At 52.2% G+C, this 17,663-nt stretch overlaps 1 protein-coding gene across 3 annotated transcripts in view; it reads left to right on the top strand.

Moving 5' to 3' along the window:
• Positions 1–17,663, top strand: part of Jakmip1 (janus kinase and microtubule interacting protein 1) — a 71,196-nt gene that overhangs the window by 44,885 nt on the left and 8,648 nt on the right. For 2 of the 3 annotated variants that reach the window (XM_026395274.2, XM_077803185.1), the window contains 2 exons: positions 920–982; positions 2,722–3,017. In XM_026395274.2, the coding sequence (XP_026251059.1) occupies positions 920–982; positions 2,722–2,895 (237 nt within the window). In that variant the 3' untranslated portion in view covers positions 2,896–3,017. Of the gene's footprint in view, positions 1–919; positions 983–2,721; positions 3,018–5,512; positions 5,615–6,329; positions 6,384–6,948; positions 7,015–12,859; positions 12,929–14,076; positions 14,155–16,982; positions 17,187–17,663 lie in introns of those variants that run through there. The other variant, XM_077803184.1, reaches the window with a different exon arrangement.

Raw genomic sequence — 17,663 nt, 5'->3', positions numbered from 1 at the left:
TGAGGCCTCAGGGAGGAAACCTGACTTTTTTACTTGGTGGCCTGGGAGCAGGAAAAAAGGATAAGCCCCCTGTATGAGTACTTACCAAGCCTCTGCTTATATCACATTTGTCCCAGTAGTCAGGCCATGTCACAGCCAAGTCCAGCTTTAAAATTGAAGAAGTAGGCGCTATATCTTGTTGGGAGGACTGCAAAGTCACATTGCAGAGGGTGTAGCAGAGAGATGGAGGGGAAGCTTCAGCCACCTTCATAAACAACCTGTCATGAACAAGAAGGCAAAGGGACAGCTGACACCACTGTGCCTATGTGAGGGTCAGCGGTGGTGCAGGATGAGCAATGTTAGGTCCAAGGGAACCAGGAGGAGCCAGGGCCTTTTCTGGACATTCCATGGCATGGGATCAGATCCTGGGTTGGGCCTTGGCTTCAAAGCATCCTGGAATACAAGCGCTGGTGGGCCTGGCCTGCTGGGAAGGGACCTCGCCCAGTTCCAGCCCTGCTGCTGACCAGCTGAGAGGCGGGGAGCTGGAGAAGGCTTCCCTTGCCCTCATGTACTCGCCCCTCCATCCCCATGATGCTTGCTGAGTGCCAGCTCTGCCTGGCTGGGGATGCCCCAGCATCAGGACAGACTCCGTGCCCTGTGCTTGCGGCCCACTCAAATGGGAGCTGGCTGGGCAAGTGATGGAAGGACTGTGGACTGGCAAGGCTGTGGGCACGGGCTGGCCTTCAGGTGTGGAGCCGCTCCTTTACCTGGCAGGGTGGACGCGCACCTGTGGGGAGCCACCCAGGGGAGACAGGTCTCACTCCCTGCTGCTGCTCTTTCTTGGGTTAGGGTTAGAGGTAGGATGTGCTCATGCAGGCGTGGTCTTTTCTTGGAAGGTGACCTGCCCCAGTGCAGTGACTCGTTTGTTGCTTTCCTGCAGGATTCCACGTGGGTGGAGGAGAAGCAGCTGCTCATCAGAACAAACCAAGACTTGCTGGAAAAGGTATGCGGCCTGCTTCAGGGTCACAGGCTGAGGCCAGCCTGTGTGAGCCCATTCCATGCTCTGGGTACATTCCAGGGACCAGGGCACCTCGCATGAGAAGAGGCCTCTGCTCTGTCCTCTGTTCTGGGCCTACAGAGCTGACAGAGGAGCCACTCCCAGGTCCCCTGCAGAAGTAGGGAGGGCTGGCCCCAGCTCCCAAATTGGACACCCTGGCTACCTCTGCCATTGCTCTGGGATTCCAGAGGCCCTGGTCATTGAGCAAGCCCTCAGACCACCTGAGCCCAGATCAGCTGACCCTACCGGGAGCTGAGCCTCTGACCTGCCCTCTCTAACCATAGGCCTTGCTGGAGCTCTCCAAGGAGTCTGCATGGGGAGCAGACCAGATGCTTTGGGATTAAGACTGTAGCCTCTCCCTACTTAATTTATTTAGGTACTATGGATTGAACCCAGGGGCACTTAACCAACCCATATTTGCAGCCATTTATTTTCATTTTGAGATAGGGTGTCACTAAGTTGCTTAGAACCTTGCTAAGTTTCTGAGAGTGGCCTTGAACTTGGAATCCTCCTACCTCAGCCTCCCCAGTTGTGGGGATTATAGGCATGTACCACTGGGCATGACTCCCCACCCATTTTAAAAAGTTAATTACGAGTTGTGCCACCATTTCCCTAATATGGGTTTAGAAGAGTTTCATCCCCAAGAAGACTCCCTGCTCAGTTGCAGTCACTCCCAGTCCCACCCCTCATGCCCCTGCACCCACTAGTCTGCTCCATAGGTTTCCTCTCCTGGATGCTACAGGTGAGTGCCATCAGGCCCTTGGTGGGCTTTGCCTTAAACATCTGAGTGCAAGACAGGGTGAGCTGGCCTTTTCCCATGGGAGGCCAGGTCAGCTGCACCCTGCTGCCCACTGCTGTGTGGTGTTTGCTAGCTCACTGCCTCATTTTCTGGAGGCATTTGGGCAGGACAGTCAGTGTCATGGGAGGCAGTCCTGTGTGTCAGGGGAGTTCAGCATTCTTGATTGTGCTTACTAAGTTCTGGGAGCTGCAGAAAACACCCACACAGGTTCCACATGTGCCCCAGAAGAGAGCCCTTGTGTGGACCTCCTTCTTACCAGGAAGAGGGAGGACACGGGGATCAGGGGTGCTACTCTGAGGACTTCCCCAAAGCCCTCACCACGTGTGTTGTCACAGTGGCCCCTCACTGCTGCCAGGCGATGGACTCTGCTGTACCTTCTTGGGCAGAAACAGGCCCAGGACACTTCTGTTGTAACTGGTCTGTGTCTCTGGCTGTCTTGCTTCCCAGACTGCTGTGCTCTGGGGGTGACCACTGCCACACAGGCTTCTTAGGAAGGCTTGGCAGAGAGTCAGAGAGTCAGACAGACAGCCGTGCTCTGCTGCAGCCTGCAGGGCCGTCCAGGTGGGCTAACCCTGGGGGCTTGAGCTGGAAAGACCCCGGGCAGCCTTTGGGAGCAGAAGCCCTGGTGTGGCACTCTTGCTTCCTGCCCCTTGACCTCAAGGCAAGGTCTCCGGGGCTCTTTGCCTCAGCTTCCCCATCATTCATTTGTTCAGCAAATATGTCAGCAGTTTCTGGTCTGCACCTTCCTGGATGCTTGTTGCAAAGTCTGCCCCGTGGCTGTTTCCCTGTCCTCCTCAGGCCACCATTGAGGTGGCCCACGATCAGGGGACCTGGTTTGAGGTGGCAGCTGCTGCTGCCCGTTAATGCACAGCTGTCTTTGCTCTAGATTTACAGGCTGGAAATGGAGGAGAACCAGCTGAAGAGCGAAATGCAAGATGCGAAGGATCAGAACGAGCTGTTAGAGTTCAGAGTGCTAGAGCTCGAAGTAAGAGACTCTCTCTGTTGTAAGCTCTCAAACGGAGCAGACATTCTCTTTGAACCCAAACTGAAATTCATGTAAAGCTCCCTGCCGTTCCCAAGCATGTGTGAAGGGACATGTTAGCGTTTCTCTCCTTCCTTCCTTCCTTCTTTCCTTCTTTCTTTCTTCTTTTTTTTTCTTTTCAATCTGTATGTTCAGAATAATTTCACTGCCTTAACGTGTTCTGGAGAGGGTGCTCGCCGAAGTCTGTGGACCTGTACAGAGCTAATATATTTATTGCCTACAGCTTGTTTTGCACTTAATAAAATAATTTGTTTTTGCAATATTTTGCCTTTTTTATTTGTGTTTCATTGCCATAACTACTTCTTTCCTGCATGCATAGTCACTGGGTCTGCACTGTGCAAACCTGGACAGAAGCACTGTTGCAATTAATAACACACCTTTGTAAATGATCTTGCATGCAGCACATCTCACCTTTTGAAATAGCAGAGTCTGACCCAGCCAGCTGTTGACTCTCTAATGTGTTTAAAGCCAGTTTGGGCCCATTTTCTATTTGCAAGTTAAATACAAGGTAAGTAGAGGCAGGGTAGGAGGATGTGTCTGCAGAGACGGTTAAGAAAAGGAGTTACTTGCTCAAATTTTTTCAGTAAATACAGACCCAGGCACCACAGCAATTTGGACTAAAGAAATTATTATTCATAACTCCAAATATGACTCAAAGTGGCTGGAGGGAGATTGAATGCTGCTCACAGGTAGAAATTGTGTTCCTCCAGGAACTCCCCAGTGCACCAAGTGGGACTCAGTAAAAGAATATTGATGGTTTAATTGCTTCCAAGAGAACTCTTGCCTTGGTGTGTTACTGTATTGCCTTGCTCTCACGGTACTTCATAACTCCCTTTTGTTTCTGTTTAAAAGTCATTGGCATCTTAAACATCACTTAAGTTTGTGACAGTTTCTCTGAGCTCTCGTAGTGATGCGGCTCTGCTTCCCCCAGCTGACCCTTGCATGTATGAAACCTCAGTGGAAGTGAGTGCCTCACGGTGTCTGTGGCTTTTCTGATTTTGTTTTCTCCTCCTGCTTGAGTTGAATTCTGTTCGCCTTAGAACTGACCAGCTGGACCTTGTCATGATGGCAAGGCCTGGGCCAAGAGTCCCTCAGCACCAAGTGCTACTGCTACTCACTCTCCCTAGACCTGAGTGTTTTAAAGTGTCAGAAATCAGAAGTCATGTGAGGTCCCATTGGTGCCTCTGCCATTGTTAGAAAACTGCACATGTCCTTGTCAGGAGCCTTCCTTAAAAGAACTCCATAAGGTTTACTAGGATTTCCATCTCCGTCAGAATTCAGAGCCATTGGGAACCACTTTTCTGACTTGTACTCTTATCCATTATGATCTTCTTGGATCACTTTCCTATGGAGACTCCATTTAAATAAGTATTGCAGGTAGAATGGTGTCCAAAGAAGTGAACCATGGTGAATTTTGTTCTTGGCTCCTAGGACTGTTCCAGACCTAGGCTATCTGGGTGGGGCTTCCTGGAAATTCACTGAATTAATAGCCCCTTCGTCTTCCCTTCAGCCTCTCAGAAGCGCGCTGAGACATGCTGCTGACTTTGTGCTTGGTTATTTAGATAGTACCTGCCTCACAAGTTTGCATGGGGTCAGTCGGCACAGTGAGGTGCCTGGCAAAGAGGGACACACCACAGCTGGTAGCTTTTGTTCTTCATTGAAATTTAGTTCAAGTTGAATTTTTAAAGGAGTCCATTGGTTCTGTAGTTAGATTCTGCTAAAATGCCCCAAAGCAAGTTATTATTACCATTCTATAATTTGAATCAAACAAAAGCAGTTTACTTAAGGTGTGATTTGAAAGGGTCTTCTCAGCCTGTGCTGGAGGTCTACAGTCAGCTCTGTGAAGGAAACACATTTGAGACCAGGGTCCTCCGTACCAGTATACTTTGTCCCCATAAGTACACCCAGGCTTGTCCTGGCCTTTCTGAAACTTGTCACTTGGTGTGTGACTAATAAGCCCCTCTTCTGGGAAAATACTTCCTTCATAATTGAGATTTGACAGTAAATCTAAGACTGGGCAGAACTAAGATCATTGGTTGTGTTAGTGTGGGTCAAAAAGAATTGTGAGCAGAGCCAACAGATTATACTGAAAGAAAGTGAAGGCAGGGCTGGGCCTGACTCTGTCATTCACTAGAAAAGGACCTGGGACTCGGCCTCCCCGAGCTTCCATCTCTGTCTGCAAAAAAAAAAAAAAAAAAAAAAAAAAAACCACGTTGGTGTCTGGCTCTCAAGGTTGCATGGGGACCCGTCAGCACACTGAGGTGCCTGGCACAGAATGACACACACCACACCTAGTGGCTTTTGTTGCCCATTGAAATTTGGTGCAGTCGCTTTTATCAAATTTTGTAACTCTGTGACTTCCTGGGTTTCAGTCTTGCAACCAGAAGACTCATGAGACCCTGCTAACCATTTCTTCCTAGCTGAGTGGTAAGAGGTAAGCCAATGTGCAGAGACAGTCTCCCGCCATGGAAGGCGAAGATGTCCCACTCACGGAGGAGGCCTGTGCGGTCTGCGTGTGCGCTGTAGTCGCACCTTTGCCCACCGGAGCGCGTTGGTTTTTGCTGATAACATGGGAAAATGGCAAGTGGTAAATAATCCAATTGAGTTCTGTCTTTAAACCGAATCTTTTCCCCAGGAGAGAGAGCGGAGGTCGCCAGCCTTTAACCTCCAAATCACCACCTTCCCCGAGAACAACAGCAGCGCCCTCCAGCTGTTCTGTCACCAGGAAGGAGTTAAGGTAGCGTGCGTGGGGGGGCCTCCAGCGAGCTGAGGCCACAGGCTCGCTGAGTGCCAGACTGGTGAAGGGGGATTGTATTCTGGGGCCAAGAGCAGAATTTATTGTAATGAGATAGCCCTTGGCCTCCACCCTGTGTTGAAAGGCAGCGAGATCATTTTGGAAGGGTCAGCAGGTGTCACCCTGTTTTCCTCCATGTCTGGGATATGGGCTTACTGCAAACCCCAGCCTGCCACTGCCCGGCTCTAGCCTGGAACCTCTCTGAGCCTCAGTCTCTGGGCAATGAATTCCAGATGGCAGTGCTCCTGCATCGAACTAGAGTGACCATGAAGTTAGATAAAGAACAGACATAAAGTGCTTGGCACAGTGCCTGACACTAGGAAGTACCTTGCAGGTGGCCACCGTGGTGGTAATAATGGCCAGCATTTGCCACATACCTGAAGCCCTGCTAGGGCCTGCGGGCCGTGGCCTTCCGACCCACACATTCCACAGGCCTTTCTCGAAAGTGGTGTTTATTCTGGTGTAAAACTCAGCCAGTAAGTTGCAGCTGCACCTTCTCTCCTCTCTCCCCGAAGGAAAAGCTAGAGGCAGGGCTGGCCCTCTGTAGGCACCAGGAGAGGATGGGCGCGGTCCGTCCACACGCAGGGTGTAGCTCTGGGAATTGGTGTGGATGGTCTCTGCTGCTCACACAAAAATGAACGTTGGAAATCTTTTCCAGGATGTGAATGTTTCTGAACTTATGAAGAAACTAGATATCCTTGGCGATAATGGGGTAACTATGAGCAATCCGTTTCCGGTTCGTGTTCTTGTTTTGATCTGGGCGTATTCTGTGTGGCTTTTGTTTTGTTTTAATTTCTCTCTAGTTTTAGAGATCTAATAAGTACAATGTAAGGCTTTTGTATGGCTATGTTCCTGTGTGGGTGGTTGGGTCTGAAGCTGTCAGAAGTGGGATTCCAAAGTGAGGTTGCCCTTACAGCCTGTGAGTAACGAGAGAGAAAAAGCCTAAGGACCAGTACCCAGAGACAAGGTGGGCTCACACAGGTTGCTGAAGTCAGAAAGTGACACTTTGCCTTCCTAAAGATTGGCTTGAATGGGGCACTGATTCTTGAAGTCTTAAATCTTAAAGGCAGTCCCAAGGCAGGTGGCTCCTGTCCCTCTGGGTGGCGACTGTTCACTGTGAAGTCCAGAGGGACAGGAGCTCTCTGCCTTGAATCGCTGACCCCATTAGTGAGTGGGGTTGACCCCTGGGGTACGGCTCAGAGTGGAGCCTGGTGCTGACTGTCTGCCCGTGGATTGGGATCCAGTGTAAAATGCCCTTGCCCATTTTTCTGTTTTAGAATTTGAGAAATGAAGAACAGGTTGCAATAATCCAGGCTGGAACTGTGCTTGCCCTGTGTGAAAAGGTAGACCCAGCGGCATTTCTGTGCTCACACCTTGTCCCAGCACCCAGCACCATACAAGAAACTGTACATTGGTGTCTCGCTTGTTTGGGAGCATGTGTGTTGGTCAGTCTGCTCTGCATGTGCACATGCATGCCTCTTCACGTTCTGATGGAAAGCCATACACCACATGCCCATGGTAGAAAAGGCCAGACTGCAGGAGGGACCGACACCCCATCAAGGAAGCAGTGGGTGATGCGTATGCTGCCTCTGGCTTTCTCCCACTCCCGTTTTCTTAGCTTAGTTGAAATCTTACTTAGCATCCAGCTCTTCATCCTGCTTTACAAGACATTCTAGATGGCTCACAAACATGTATCTCGACAGCTCTGCCTCCTTCTGTCCTATGGTTACACTGTAGAGAACATCCTCTGCCGTCAGCTGCTGGGCTGTCCACTCTACCTCTGTTTGCCATCATGCCCTCAGTGGTGGACACCATTACACATAGTTTTCTGTGCATTTGAGAACTGACCACAGGAGAGACTCTAGAAGTGGAATCCTGAGGCAATTGAAGGGCTCTGGCAATGTCCATGTGGCTTCCAGAGAGGGGCACCAGTGACCCTCCTGTCGATTTCATGCTCAGCGTGGCGTTTTACCACAGAAAAGAACTCTCAATTTCATGGCTAGAAACGTTATGACGTCATCATGTCCTTCTCATTTATCTGGGTGCTAGTGGTAGTGGACGTTTTGATGTGCATTGCCTATTTTGTTCTTCTTTCTTGCGAGTTGTAATTACATTTTGTTTGAGGATTTATTTTCCTCTGGGTTTGTTTGTTCGTTCGTTCATTCATTCATTCATTCATTCATCCAACAAATAAGTCTTTGTTGTAATTGTTTCTCTTACTGACTTGCCTATGTGTTTTACATATTAAAGATATTAACTTTTTGACCTTTTATTTTAAAAAACGCATTCCTGACTTGTCTGCCTTCTACACTGGTTTAGAATGTTTTCAGTGCACACCGCTCAAGGTAGTCCTTCCTGTCTGTGGATCTTATTCCTTCCAAAGCACATGAGTGAAGCTTTAAAATGCTGCTTTCGAGTAGTGTTTTTGGTGAGGCCTTACTGCTCTTAATCCAGATTCTTTCCAGAATCTCTGGAAGGGCATTTAAAATATGGTTTTCTTCCCCAGGTGTTTTTCCATCACCCACACCCCTTCCCCCCAACAAACAAGTAAAGGGCACTAAAGGTTGGTGGCAGACTTAGGCAATGCCTTGCCCCTGGTCACACGGTCGGGAAGGGCGATGCAGGTGTGGAACCTGGCTTTTTCTGGCTCCCATCTCTCCATCTGGATGAGCTTGCTCCCTCCAGGGAACAGGACTGAGGATGGCTCAGGGCCGGCAGGTGGGCTGACTGGAGGCGGATTCCTGGGCTGAGTTGGGCACATTCAGTGCACCCTTGTCAGCAAGACTGAACATGTCCAGCCTCATGTAGCAGGGCTCCATAGAGTAAAGTGCTGGTGAGTCACTGGCTCAGTTCCTTCAACGCTCATTGCAAGATTTACTGAGAAGGTTCTTGCAGGCATGAGGGCTTCGATGGCCCGCATGGAGTGGAGGTGCCCTCTGCTAGATGCTGCCTCTGTGAGGCCTTCCTGGCTTGGATCTTGTCCCCCACTTGCCAGCTGCAATCTCCTGGAGATGCAGCATGAGAGTCCTGGTGCCCTGCCGGTTCGTGTCAGGATCCAGGACACCCTACTTAAGCAGAGTCCAGTGTGGCTAAGCCCTAGCACTGGGCTTAGTTCCTAGAGGCACTTGAGCAATGCCTGTGGACTGGTGGACTGGGGTGGCTGGTTCTCAGTGGGGCTAGGGTGGTGGGCGTTGGTGGGCTGCTGTTCCTAACCCTCGGCTGCCTGAAGGCCAAGGCTGCAGAGGTTCAGGGCCTTGCTGGGGCACTAAGTCACTCACTCACCTGAGCCTTCCTGAAAGGCCCCTCTCATACGCTGAGGGATCAGGCGCTCTAGGCCTTGACCTTAGATCTCTGTGTCCTTCTCTCTCAGCCTTTGTCTCACATTAGCATCTCCTGTTGACAGCTGAGGATATGGGCACTCTGACTTCTGACTTTGACCCTTGCCATCCCTTCCCAACTCCCAGCTTAAAATATGGTTTTCTTCCCCAGGTGTCTTTCCATCACCCACACTCCTTCCCCCCAGCACACAAGTAAAAGGCACTAAAGGTTGGTGGCAGACTTAGGCAATGCCATCCCTTCCCAACTCCCAGCTTGTACCCTTCTTGCCTCCTCCTGCTACTTGCTAGCTGCTGCCCCGACCACCAGAACCTTTCCAAGCTTGTCAGCCTTGTGCCTCATTTGGTGCCCTAAATGCCAGAGTAATGCCAGCTCCTCACAGACCCCATCAGGTGTGGCAAAATAGAGGCCTATGGCTGATGTTTATGGGATCCCAACTCTGGTGCTGCCCAGAGCTGCCTAGCTCCCATTTGGGACAGTCCTTAGAGTACAAACTCCACTGTTTTCTCAGTTCAGGATCCTGGAGACATCAACCAGGCCATTTTTCTGTGAATAAAGGTCAAATTGGTTTGGGAATTACTGTGTATTACTACTTGGGGGAACGTTCAAGAAGATAAACAGGCCCTGGGCAGGGTGGGAGCTGGGTCGGCAGGTCCCCTGAGAAGGCCAGCAGGACAGCTGGGTGACTAGCAATCCAGTTTGCTTGGGACTGAGGTGTGTCCTGGTCCTGGGAACTTCAGTGTTAAAACAGGGACAGCTGGGGGCAAACAGGGACAAATTGGTCACCCTAGAGCTGACATTGCAGAGAAGGTCATAGAGAATGTGGGTCTCTGCAACACCACTGTCAGACAAGACTTGGTCACAAGTGCCAGGCAAGCCCCTTCCTACCAGATACACGTCGTTTAAAAAAAGGTGTTCTTCAGTGCAGTGCTGGGACCCAAACAGACCACAGTCCACTTCAGTTTTCTCTTGGAGGCACATAAGTGCAGTACAGCCTCAACTGGTCAGGAGCAGCATAGGATGGCATCCTCCCTGGGTGTGTGCCCCACTCCTAGCAGCCAGCACTGGGCACAGACTTTAAGGTGCAGGCCAGCGAGCTCCCCAGTCCTGGCCCCATGGCTTACTCAATTTGGCACATGGCACGTGCCCTGCAGAGAGGCTCAGGCATAAGACATTTGTAGGCATGTAGGTCATGCCCAGGTCTGCCTCTTCGCCTTCAATTTCAAAACTGATCAAGAAGTAGACAAAAGACTCAAAAAGATAGAAATAATGAAAAATCTATGTCCCCTCTGCTAACATAAAGGTTAGAAAGTGATGTGTGGGCCTGCAGCCACAGTCCAGCTGTCCAATCACTGAATCTGTCAAAGTCGTGGGACCCTCTCTGGAGAGAGGGGAGGAGATCAGCCCACCAGCTGCAACGGGTCCTGGCCTTGCACCTGAGGAGCCCCAGGAGCTGGCTTTGGACCTGTGACTGCTGGAAGAGGACACCCAGCTCCTTGCAGCACTCAAGTGGCAGGTTTGCCTCCCCTCCCCTGTGAGATCTCTCTGCTGGGGGTTGAGCAGAGCCATGAGCCTGGAGGGTCTCTGAGGTGTCAGCGAGGCTCAGTAAAGATCTGGCGGTACTCTGGTGTATTCCTGATCTCCACGGGCCAGGAATTCAAGGCCAGCTTTCTCTGCCCTCCTGGTACTGGCCCTGTGACTAAAAAGGACCTGTAAAGATTTTCCTTTATAAGCAACATAGGCACCTAATATACATCTATATTTAACAATAACCATTACCTGACAGCGGGCTCTACAGAGTACTCTGAGAGCAGCTTGTGGTAATGATGCAAACAGGAAATGCTCCCCATTTTAGTTCTAGTTTTTTCTGATTGCTTACATTAGGATATTAAATAAGCCCATATCTATTCTCATGAAGTTGCCGCTCTTGGCAGGGCTTAAGGACTGCTTGGTTGGCCCCCGCTGTGGCTGCTGGCTCCAGGGCCTGCTCAGGGACAAGCTCTGACATTGTTAGGAGAGATCCTAACTGTGCCTGTCCCATCTCCTTCCCTTGTGCAGCCCGCCCACACCCTCCTCCACTTGGTAGATGTTCGTTAGGCACCTGCTGCATGCCAGGCCCTATGCTGGGCAGGGAAATGCAACAGGAGTCAGATGGGGGACCTAGGGGGCAGGGAAGCTGACCACAGCATCTTCCAGGTGAGCTCAAATAAAGAGCACAAGACTCATGACTCAGGAAACAGGGTGGGCTTCCTGGAGGGTTGAGACCAACCTGGGCCAGAAGGCTGGGTAGATGTTAGCTTGGCAAGAGCCTCCTGCTGAGGCTGGGCCTGGGAGAGGGGGGTGTTACGGGCAGTGGGAGCTACCTGAAAGGCTCTGAGGTGAGAAAGACCTTGGCTTGTCCCAAGAGCTAAATGTAGTTTGGGGTGACTAGGGGAGTTTTGAGTGAAGATAGGAGCCTGTGTGAGCCTTGTTTGGACACACCCTGCAGGGCCCTGTAGGGGTTGTCAGGAGTGAGGGGATGTCTGGGAGGACGCTGAGCAGGTGCAGGGAGGTTCCGACAGTTATGTGTGCTTTGGAGAGAAATGCTGGCCAGAGCTCAGGAAGGGCTTAGTGTGTGAGGGTGGTGGGACAGGAGGCTGTGGCCAGGAGGGGGCTGAGCTGTGGGTGGTCCTGGGTGAGGAGTGCAGCAGATGGGTCTTCTTACACAGAAGAGAGGTGCCCAGGGGCCTCCCCTCCAGGGACCTGCTGAGGTCTAGCTGTGAGCCAAGATGCGGGGAGCCGTACATGGGGCACAGGCATGGATCAGAGCTGGATGGAGACTCTTCCAAGTGAACAGAGTGTAGAGGAGGGCAGAGCTGGGGGAAGGCCAAGGGCAGGGCTCCCGCTCAGCACAGCAAAAGTTTAGGAGCCAGAGGTCTGAGGAGGTGCAGCCAGAGAAATTTCCCAAGGAAGCTAAGGGGACCCTCAGAATCAGAAAAGGCATAGTCACCAGGCCTCCGCAGGCTCAAAGGCACTCATTTACGCCTGCCACCAACCTTAGGTACCCCTCTGTGGCTGGGACACCCCACAGTTTTCCCCACAAGTCAATCACCTGGTGTCAGTGACTTCTCCCTCCTAGGTGGGCTCCCCATAAAGACATACCCATGCCTATATCTGTCTGCAAGCTCACTCTCAGCCTAGATCCCAGAGGGAAGCTAGAGAGGTCTCCCACCCCTTACCTGCCATTCAGGTGCCCATCCCACATTCCCAGGAAAGTCAGAGGCTCACCCTGGAACTCACCCACTCTCATGCCCTTGCACACCCGCTGTGTGTATGCCCCCCTCTGCCCAGCCCACATGCCACAGTGCTTGGTGCTGGGGAGGAGGGCAGCGGCCTAGGACTTCTGCAGATAGGCTTGAAATCCTGGTTCCCCACCTGTGTGACCTTGGACAAGGTACTTAACTCAGCCTCCATGCTTGACTTACAACACAGGGTAATGCTGCCTACCTTGGGGCAGTTAGGAGAGGTGACATTCTGCTTCTGTGACACCAGCTGCATGAAGCTCACTTGCTCATCTGCAGATCTCCTGAGTACACACTTGCAGCCTTCTTCATGCCTGTCCACCCATGCCAAGTCCACACTGCCACACCATATGCAGGTCATCTGCACACCTACCGCCACCTTACACATGGGCCCGGCCATGTGTACACAGATGTCCTTTCCACACACACTGGTGTGCATGGGTATCCCTGACCAGATCCATCCTCAAGCAAACACCTTTCCATGATGCAGAAACAGACCATGAAACCTCAGATATTCAAGGGGTTCCCGTTCTCATTGGGCTGTGCCCCTCCTGTCCCTGCTATTTTCTAGTGGCTGAAGCAGATAGAGGGAACCGAGGCAGCTCTGACCCAGAAGATGCTGGACCTGGAGAAGGAGAAGGTAAAAGACCCAACCAGCTGGGGGAGGGTCCGCTGAGCTGCTCTTGGGGAGGACTTGGCGCGCGTTTCCATGATCATGTACCTGCGTGCATTTCCAAATGTGGCCCCTGCCCTATGGCAGTAGTCCTGAGTCATTATCATCCACCCACTTCCCCTTTCATTCACAATTGCTCACTTAAAACATTTTTGGTGCCTCTGCTACATCCTGGGCTCACAGGCCCACAGGGTCCTAGGTTCCTAGCTCATAGGAGTGCAGCCTGAGGGCTTTAGAGGCAGCTCTGACACCAGGCACTTGGCCCAGTGGCAGTGGAGACAGGCAGCTTGAATCTGTTGGCCTTGAGAGCTTGGGGACCTGGACTTTTTCTTATGGTTCCACTCTACAGCTGGCTGAGCTGAGTGATGAGGGATACCAGGTACAGAGACAGCTTTGCACAGTGGTTGCTACCTGGGGTAGCTGACACATGGCGGGGACAGGATGGTCTTCACAGGAGCAATGGTGGGTGGCAGAGTGATTTTACCTGACCCGGGGAGGTCAGAGAAGGCTTCCCAGGAGACATGGGCCTTGAGTTCTCCAAGAACCATTTGATTATCCAAGTAGAGATGGCAGGTGAAGGAGGGAGGTGGCTGGACTCACTCTGGAACCAGCGTGTGGCAGGGAAGAGCCCTGGGCAGGTGCCAGGAGGCCTGGAGTTGGAGTGCAATTCCTGCCACCAGTGAACTGTGGCAACTAGGACAAAGCACTGCCCTCTGGCCCTGTTTCCTCATCTATAAAATGAAATGGCTGCCAATGATGATGACCTCCAGCCAGGAGCTCTCCATTCTGGACAGATCACACCCGGGGGGAGTCAAGGAACCCAGAGGGTGGGGGAGAAGGTGTGGCAGGGAGAGTCGCCAAGAGGTGGGGACGCAGCCCAGGAGGGAAGGGAGGCTGCTGGGCCACAGCCAGAGGAGCCTGGAAAGACTCCTGAAATCTGGGCTTGGGCACTTGATGGGAGGTGGTGTCCCGCCACCATAGCTAGATGCCCAAGAAGAGGGGAGGCCAGTTCCATGACCGCTGCTGTCCAGAAAGGGCAGCAGACAGCTCTACCCAGCCTCACGTCATGGACTCTTGCTCTGACCTCCCCCTGACAGGCGCCTCCCTCTTTTCAGGACCTGTTCAGCAGGCAGAAGGGCTACCTGGAGGAGGAGCTGGACTACAGGAAGCAAGCTCTCGACCAGGCTTACCTGGTAGGACTGGAAGTGGGTTTGACACTTTGGCTTTTTGGACTGCACATTAGAGGCTGCTTTCTCCTGGGGGGGGTGGTGCTATTTCCTCATTAGGGCCCTTACTGGGGCTGTGGGGATGGGAGATATCACACCATCTTCACATTGTGACTAGAAAGACCTGCAGGTGGCTGATTTTCCAAATCCATCACAATTTCAAAAATTATCAGTTACCTTGATGGCTTCTTGAGATAAGCTTATTAAATTCTAGTAATCATTTGATATGAACAAAAAGAAACTGATTTTTAAGCTTGCTTTCTTTCTTTATCTTTTTATTTTGTTTGCTTATTTTATGTGGTGCTGAGGATCAAACCCAGTACTTTACATGTGCAAGGCTAGCGCTCTGCCACTGAGCTACAATCTCAGCCCCAAGAAGAAACTGTCTTTTTATGTGTTTGTTTATACTTGAATATTTATTTATGCTTAAAATCCAAAAGTAAGTTTTCCTGTAAATAGGAAAAATAAAATATTCCAAAGGAAGCAGGGGCAGAGCAATGAGTTGAGGTCAGATGAGAGCAGAACAAAAGTAGCCAGTTGTAAAGTCCTGTATGACATTGAGTTTGGGTCAAAAAATTGGTTCTGGGCTTCCTGGTGATAAAGGTCCAGTTTGTATGTCCTCACAGCCAAAGCCACACATGTGCTCCTGGCACTGAGAGAATCCTCCTGTGGGGATGGGGATAATGAGAGGACATCCAGGATGTCCCCAGAGTGGAGAGGAGTGGCAGTCTGATGCCACTCCCTTCAGGGAGCACTGCATTGTGCTTAGAAGGCTTGTAGTTAAAATCATTTTACAGAGTGGGCTTGCCCCTGAGAATGCAAACAGCACACCGAAAAACACTGTCCATCCTGGGTCCGGTGAATGGCTCCGGCAGCCTGGGCTTAGTGTAGGTAGATGGGAGACTCTGGAAGCAAACCCAGTACGCCTCCCTGTGACCCTGGGCCCTTCCTGTGGAGACTGAGGAGGGACTCCCAGGCCCCAGCAGGAGCTGCACAGCGACGGGATGGATTCAGCCTCTCAGCTCCTATTTCTGAGCCAGCAAGGGAGGGAATGACAGCGGTGAGCAAAGGGAGACCTTCCTTCCCAGCTGCAGGCCGCCTTGGCCTCTCTCTTTAACTGCTTTGGTCTTCCGTGACTCCATCCAGTCTTGGACCTTTGGTGAACACCCTGGGAGGATCTATCATTTCTGTCCTACTGCATTGCCCCACCCTGACACCTCCAACAGCTCTGAGGACGCTGCCCAGGAGATGCTTTGGAAAATCCAAAGGACCTCTCCAGCCTCCATGTGCAGAAGGACGGACCCAGACTCCAAGAGGAGGAGAAGCAAGCAGCTTGCAAGCTCACGGTTCACAGAACGTGATTTTCAAGGAGCTTCTTGCAGAATGCAGAACTGATGTTTCTCAAAACATGCTTCAGGAACCTCGGACTCCATGTTTCTTTGTCTAAGTGCCCCTTGCAGGAAGGCTCTGGGACCCTGGAGTGCAGTTCTGCAGAGAACTCCTCTCTGCGTGCTGATCCTGCTGTCCTGTAGACACTAAAGCCACACCTGAAATATATCCTGAAGCCTGAAGTGGGCAGGGTGCCCCCAAGGGCTTTTCATCTCATGCCTGGACCCTATCTGATGTGGCCTAGATGAGCTCTAATGGTCAGGGAGGTGGAGCTCTGTGCATTCGGGCTGGAGCGAGGACAGCAGGTGGCAGACGCATGCCTGGCTCCTGTAGCCTTCAGCTTTGTGAGGGTGGAGTGAGGTGGGCCTCTGGACTCAGCAGGGCTGCTTCCTGGAGGCTGGCCGCATGGGGTCTCTTAGGGAGGGCTCAGCCAGCAGACACAGGCGAGCTTCCCCGCCGTGGAGCCCACTGAGGCCTCTGGCTGTGCCATTGGATGGACTCATCCTTCTAATTTCTGAGGGCAAGGATAAGGCCTGTGGCTGGAACCAGTCACTGCCTAAAGGGTCTGAGATCTCACCAGGAAATTGGCCTGCTGCAGCTGGGGAAGGGGATTTGCAGAGCCATAGCTGGTAGTCAAGCTGTTGGGGGCCCCGGTTGACCTTACCATGGTGGTCTCCATGGTGACAGATGGTGCATCTGTACCACCTGAGGTGTCTTTGTAAGAGAAGCAGCTGTCCCTTGGTGGAGTGGGGTGGGGCTTTAGGGAGATCCAAAGGAGGAATTTCTCTCTCCATCCCCAAATGTCCTAACAAGGCAGCTGTGTTTCTAGGTGGCCAGCTGTGGAGCTGATAGAGTAAGGGTCCCCTAAAGGCTAGAACCTGGCCTTTGTCAGGGTCCTCAGCTGGCCACTGGTGTCCATTCACTTTGCTAGCAAAGGGCACCTTGCTCTTCTGAGGTGGAGACGAGGACATCTTCACTGTCTGCTCTGGGTTAGAGTTGTGTTCCTAACACACTTGAAAACCAGATGCCTGCACTGGAGACACCTTGTCCCATGACACCTGTTAGAAGGGGAGGTTTATCCCCAAGGTGAGAAGAGTCAATTGGAAGCCAAAGATGAAATAAAAGCCAGCTGAAGCAAACCCCCCTCTGAATCCCACACTTGAGGGGTTATTTCTTTGGCTTTTTCTTCTTGCCCTTCTCCCCTAGTGCACTGAGGTGGGGCAGCTTGATTGACAGAGTGATTCAGTGGTGCATGCTGGGTGACGACCCACTGCCAGGCTGAGGCCTTGCTGCCCCGGGCCCTGCATGCCCCTTCCCTGCTGAGGCCCCCACTCTGTGTTCATCAGCAGCAGCCCCTGGCCATGACTGTCCACCCCTTAGTGACCTCTGTGATTTGGGCTGTGCAGAAAATCCAGGACCTGGAGGCCACGCTGTACAATGCCCTGCAGCAGGAGCCGGGCCGGATGGCCAGCGAGGCGCTGAGCGCTGGCCAGCGTGAGGACCTGCAGGCCGCTGTGGAGAAGGTGCGCCGGCAGATCCTGAGACAGAGCCGCGAGTTTGACAGCCAGATCCTGCGTGAGCGCATGGAGCTGCTGCAGCAGGCACAGCAGGTAGGGCCGTGGCCGCTGCACCCCGCCCGCTGCCCTGCATACCCAGCACTCTAGCCTGGCCGACCCTCAGGGGCGTCTGGTATCCCAGGTACGCTGCTGGACAGCCAGCATGAAGCAGTCCCCCTGGCGTGAGGCCTGTGTGCTCAGGGCCACCCCCCATAGCCTGGCAGGTATCTCCCCTCCCTTGTGACCAGGAAGAGGACAGCAAATTTGAGAGGTGGACCTGGTAGCTGAAGACCTCGGCATATTCTGAGGTTTTGCTGCACTCTGTGGGTTTAGTGTGCTGCTGGCATGGAGCGGGCAGGTCTCAGGGCTCCTGGGTGACAATGCAGGAAGAGCAGCCGCTGGCACCTGGAACCTATCTGGTGGGCCCTTTACCTCGTGGTGCCCCTGGGGGTGGGCCCTAAAATGCCCATTTCCTAGATGAGAAACAGGCTAAGGGAACTCTCATGTGACTGAAGGTCACATACTAGTCAG

This window comes from Urocitellus parryii, chromosome 10, assembly GCF_045843805.1.
Source record: "Urocitellus parryii isolate mUroPar1 chromosome 10, mUroPar1.hap1, whole genome shotgun sequence".
Lineage (NCBI taxonomy): Eukaryota > Metazoa > Chordata > Mammalia > Rodentia > Sciuridae > Urocitellus > Urocitellus parryii.
The sequence above is the reverse complement of the archived record's forward strand: the minus strand, read 5'-3'. Positions and strand labels throughout refer to the sequence as shown.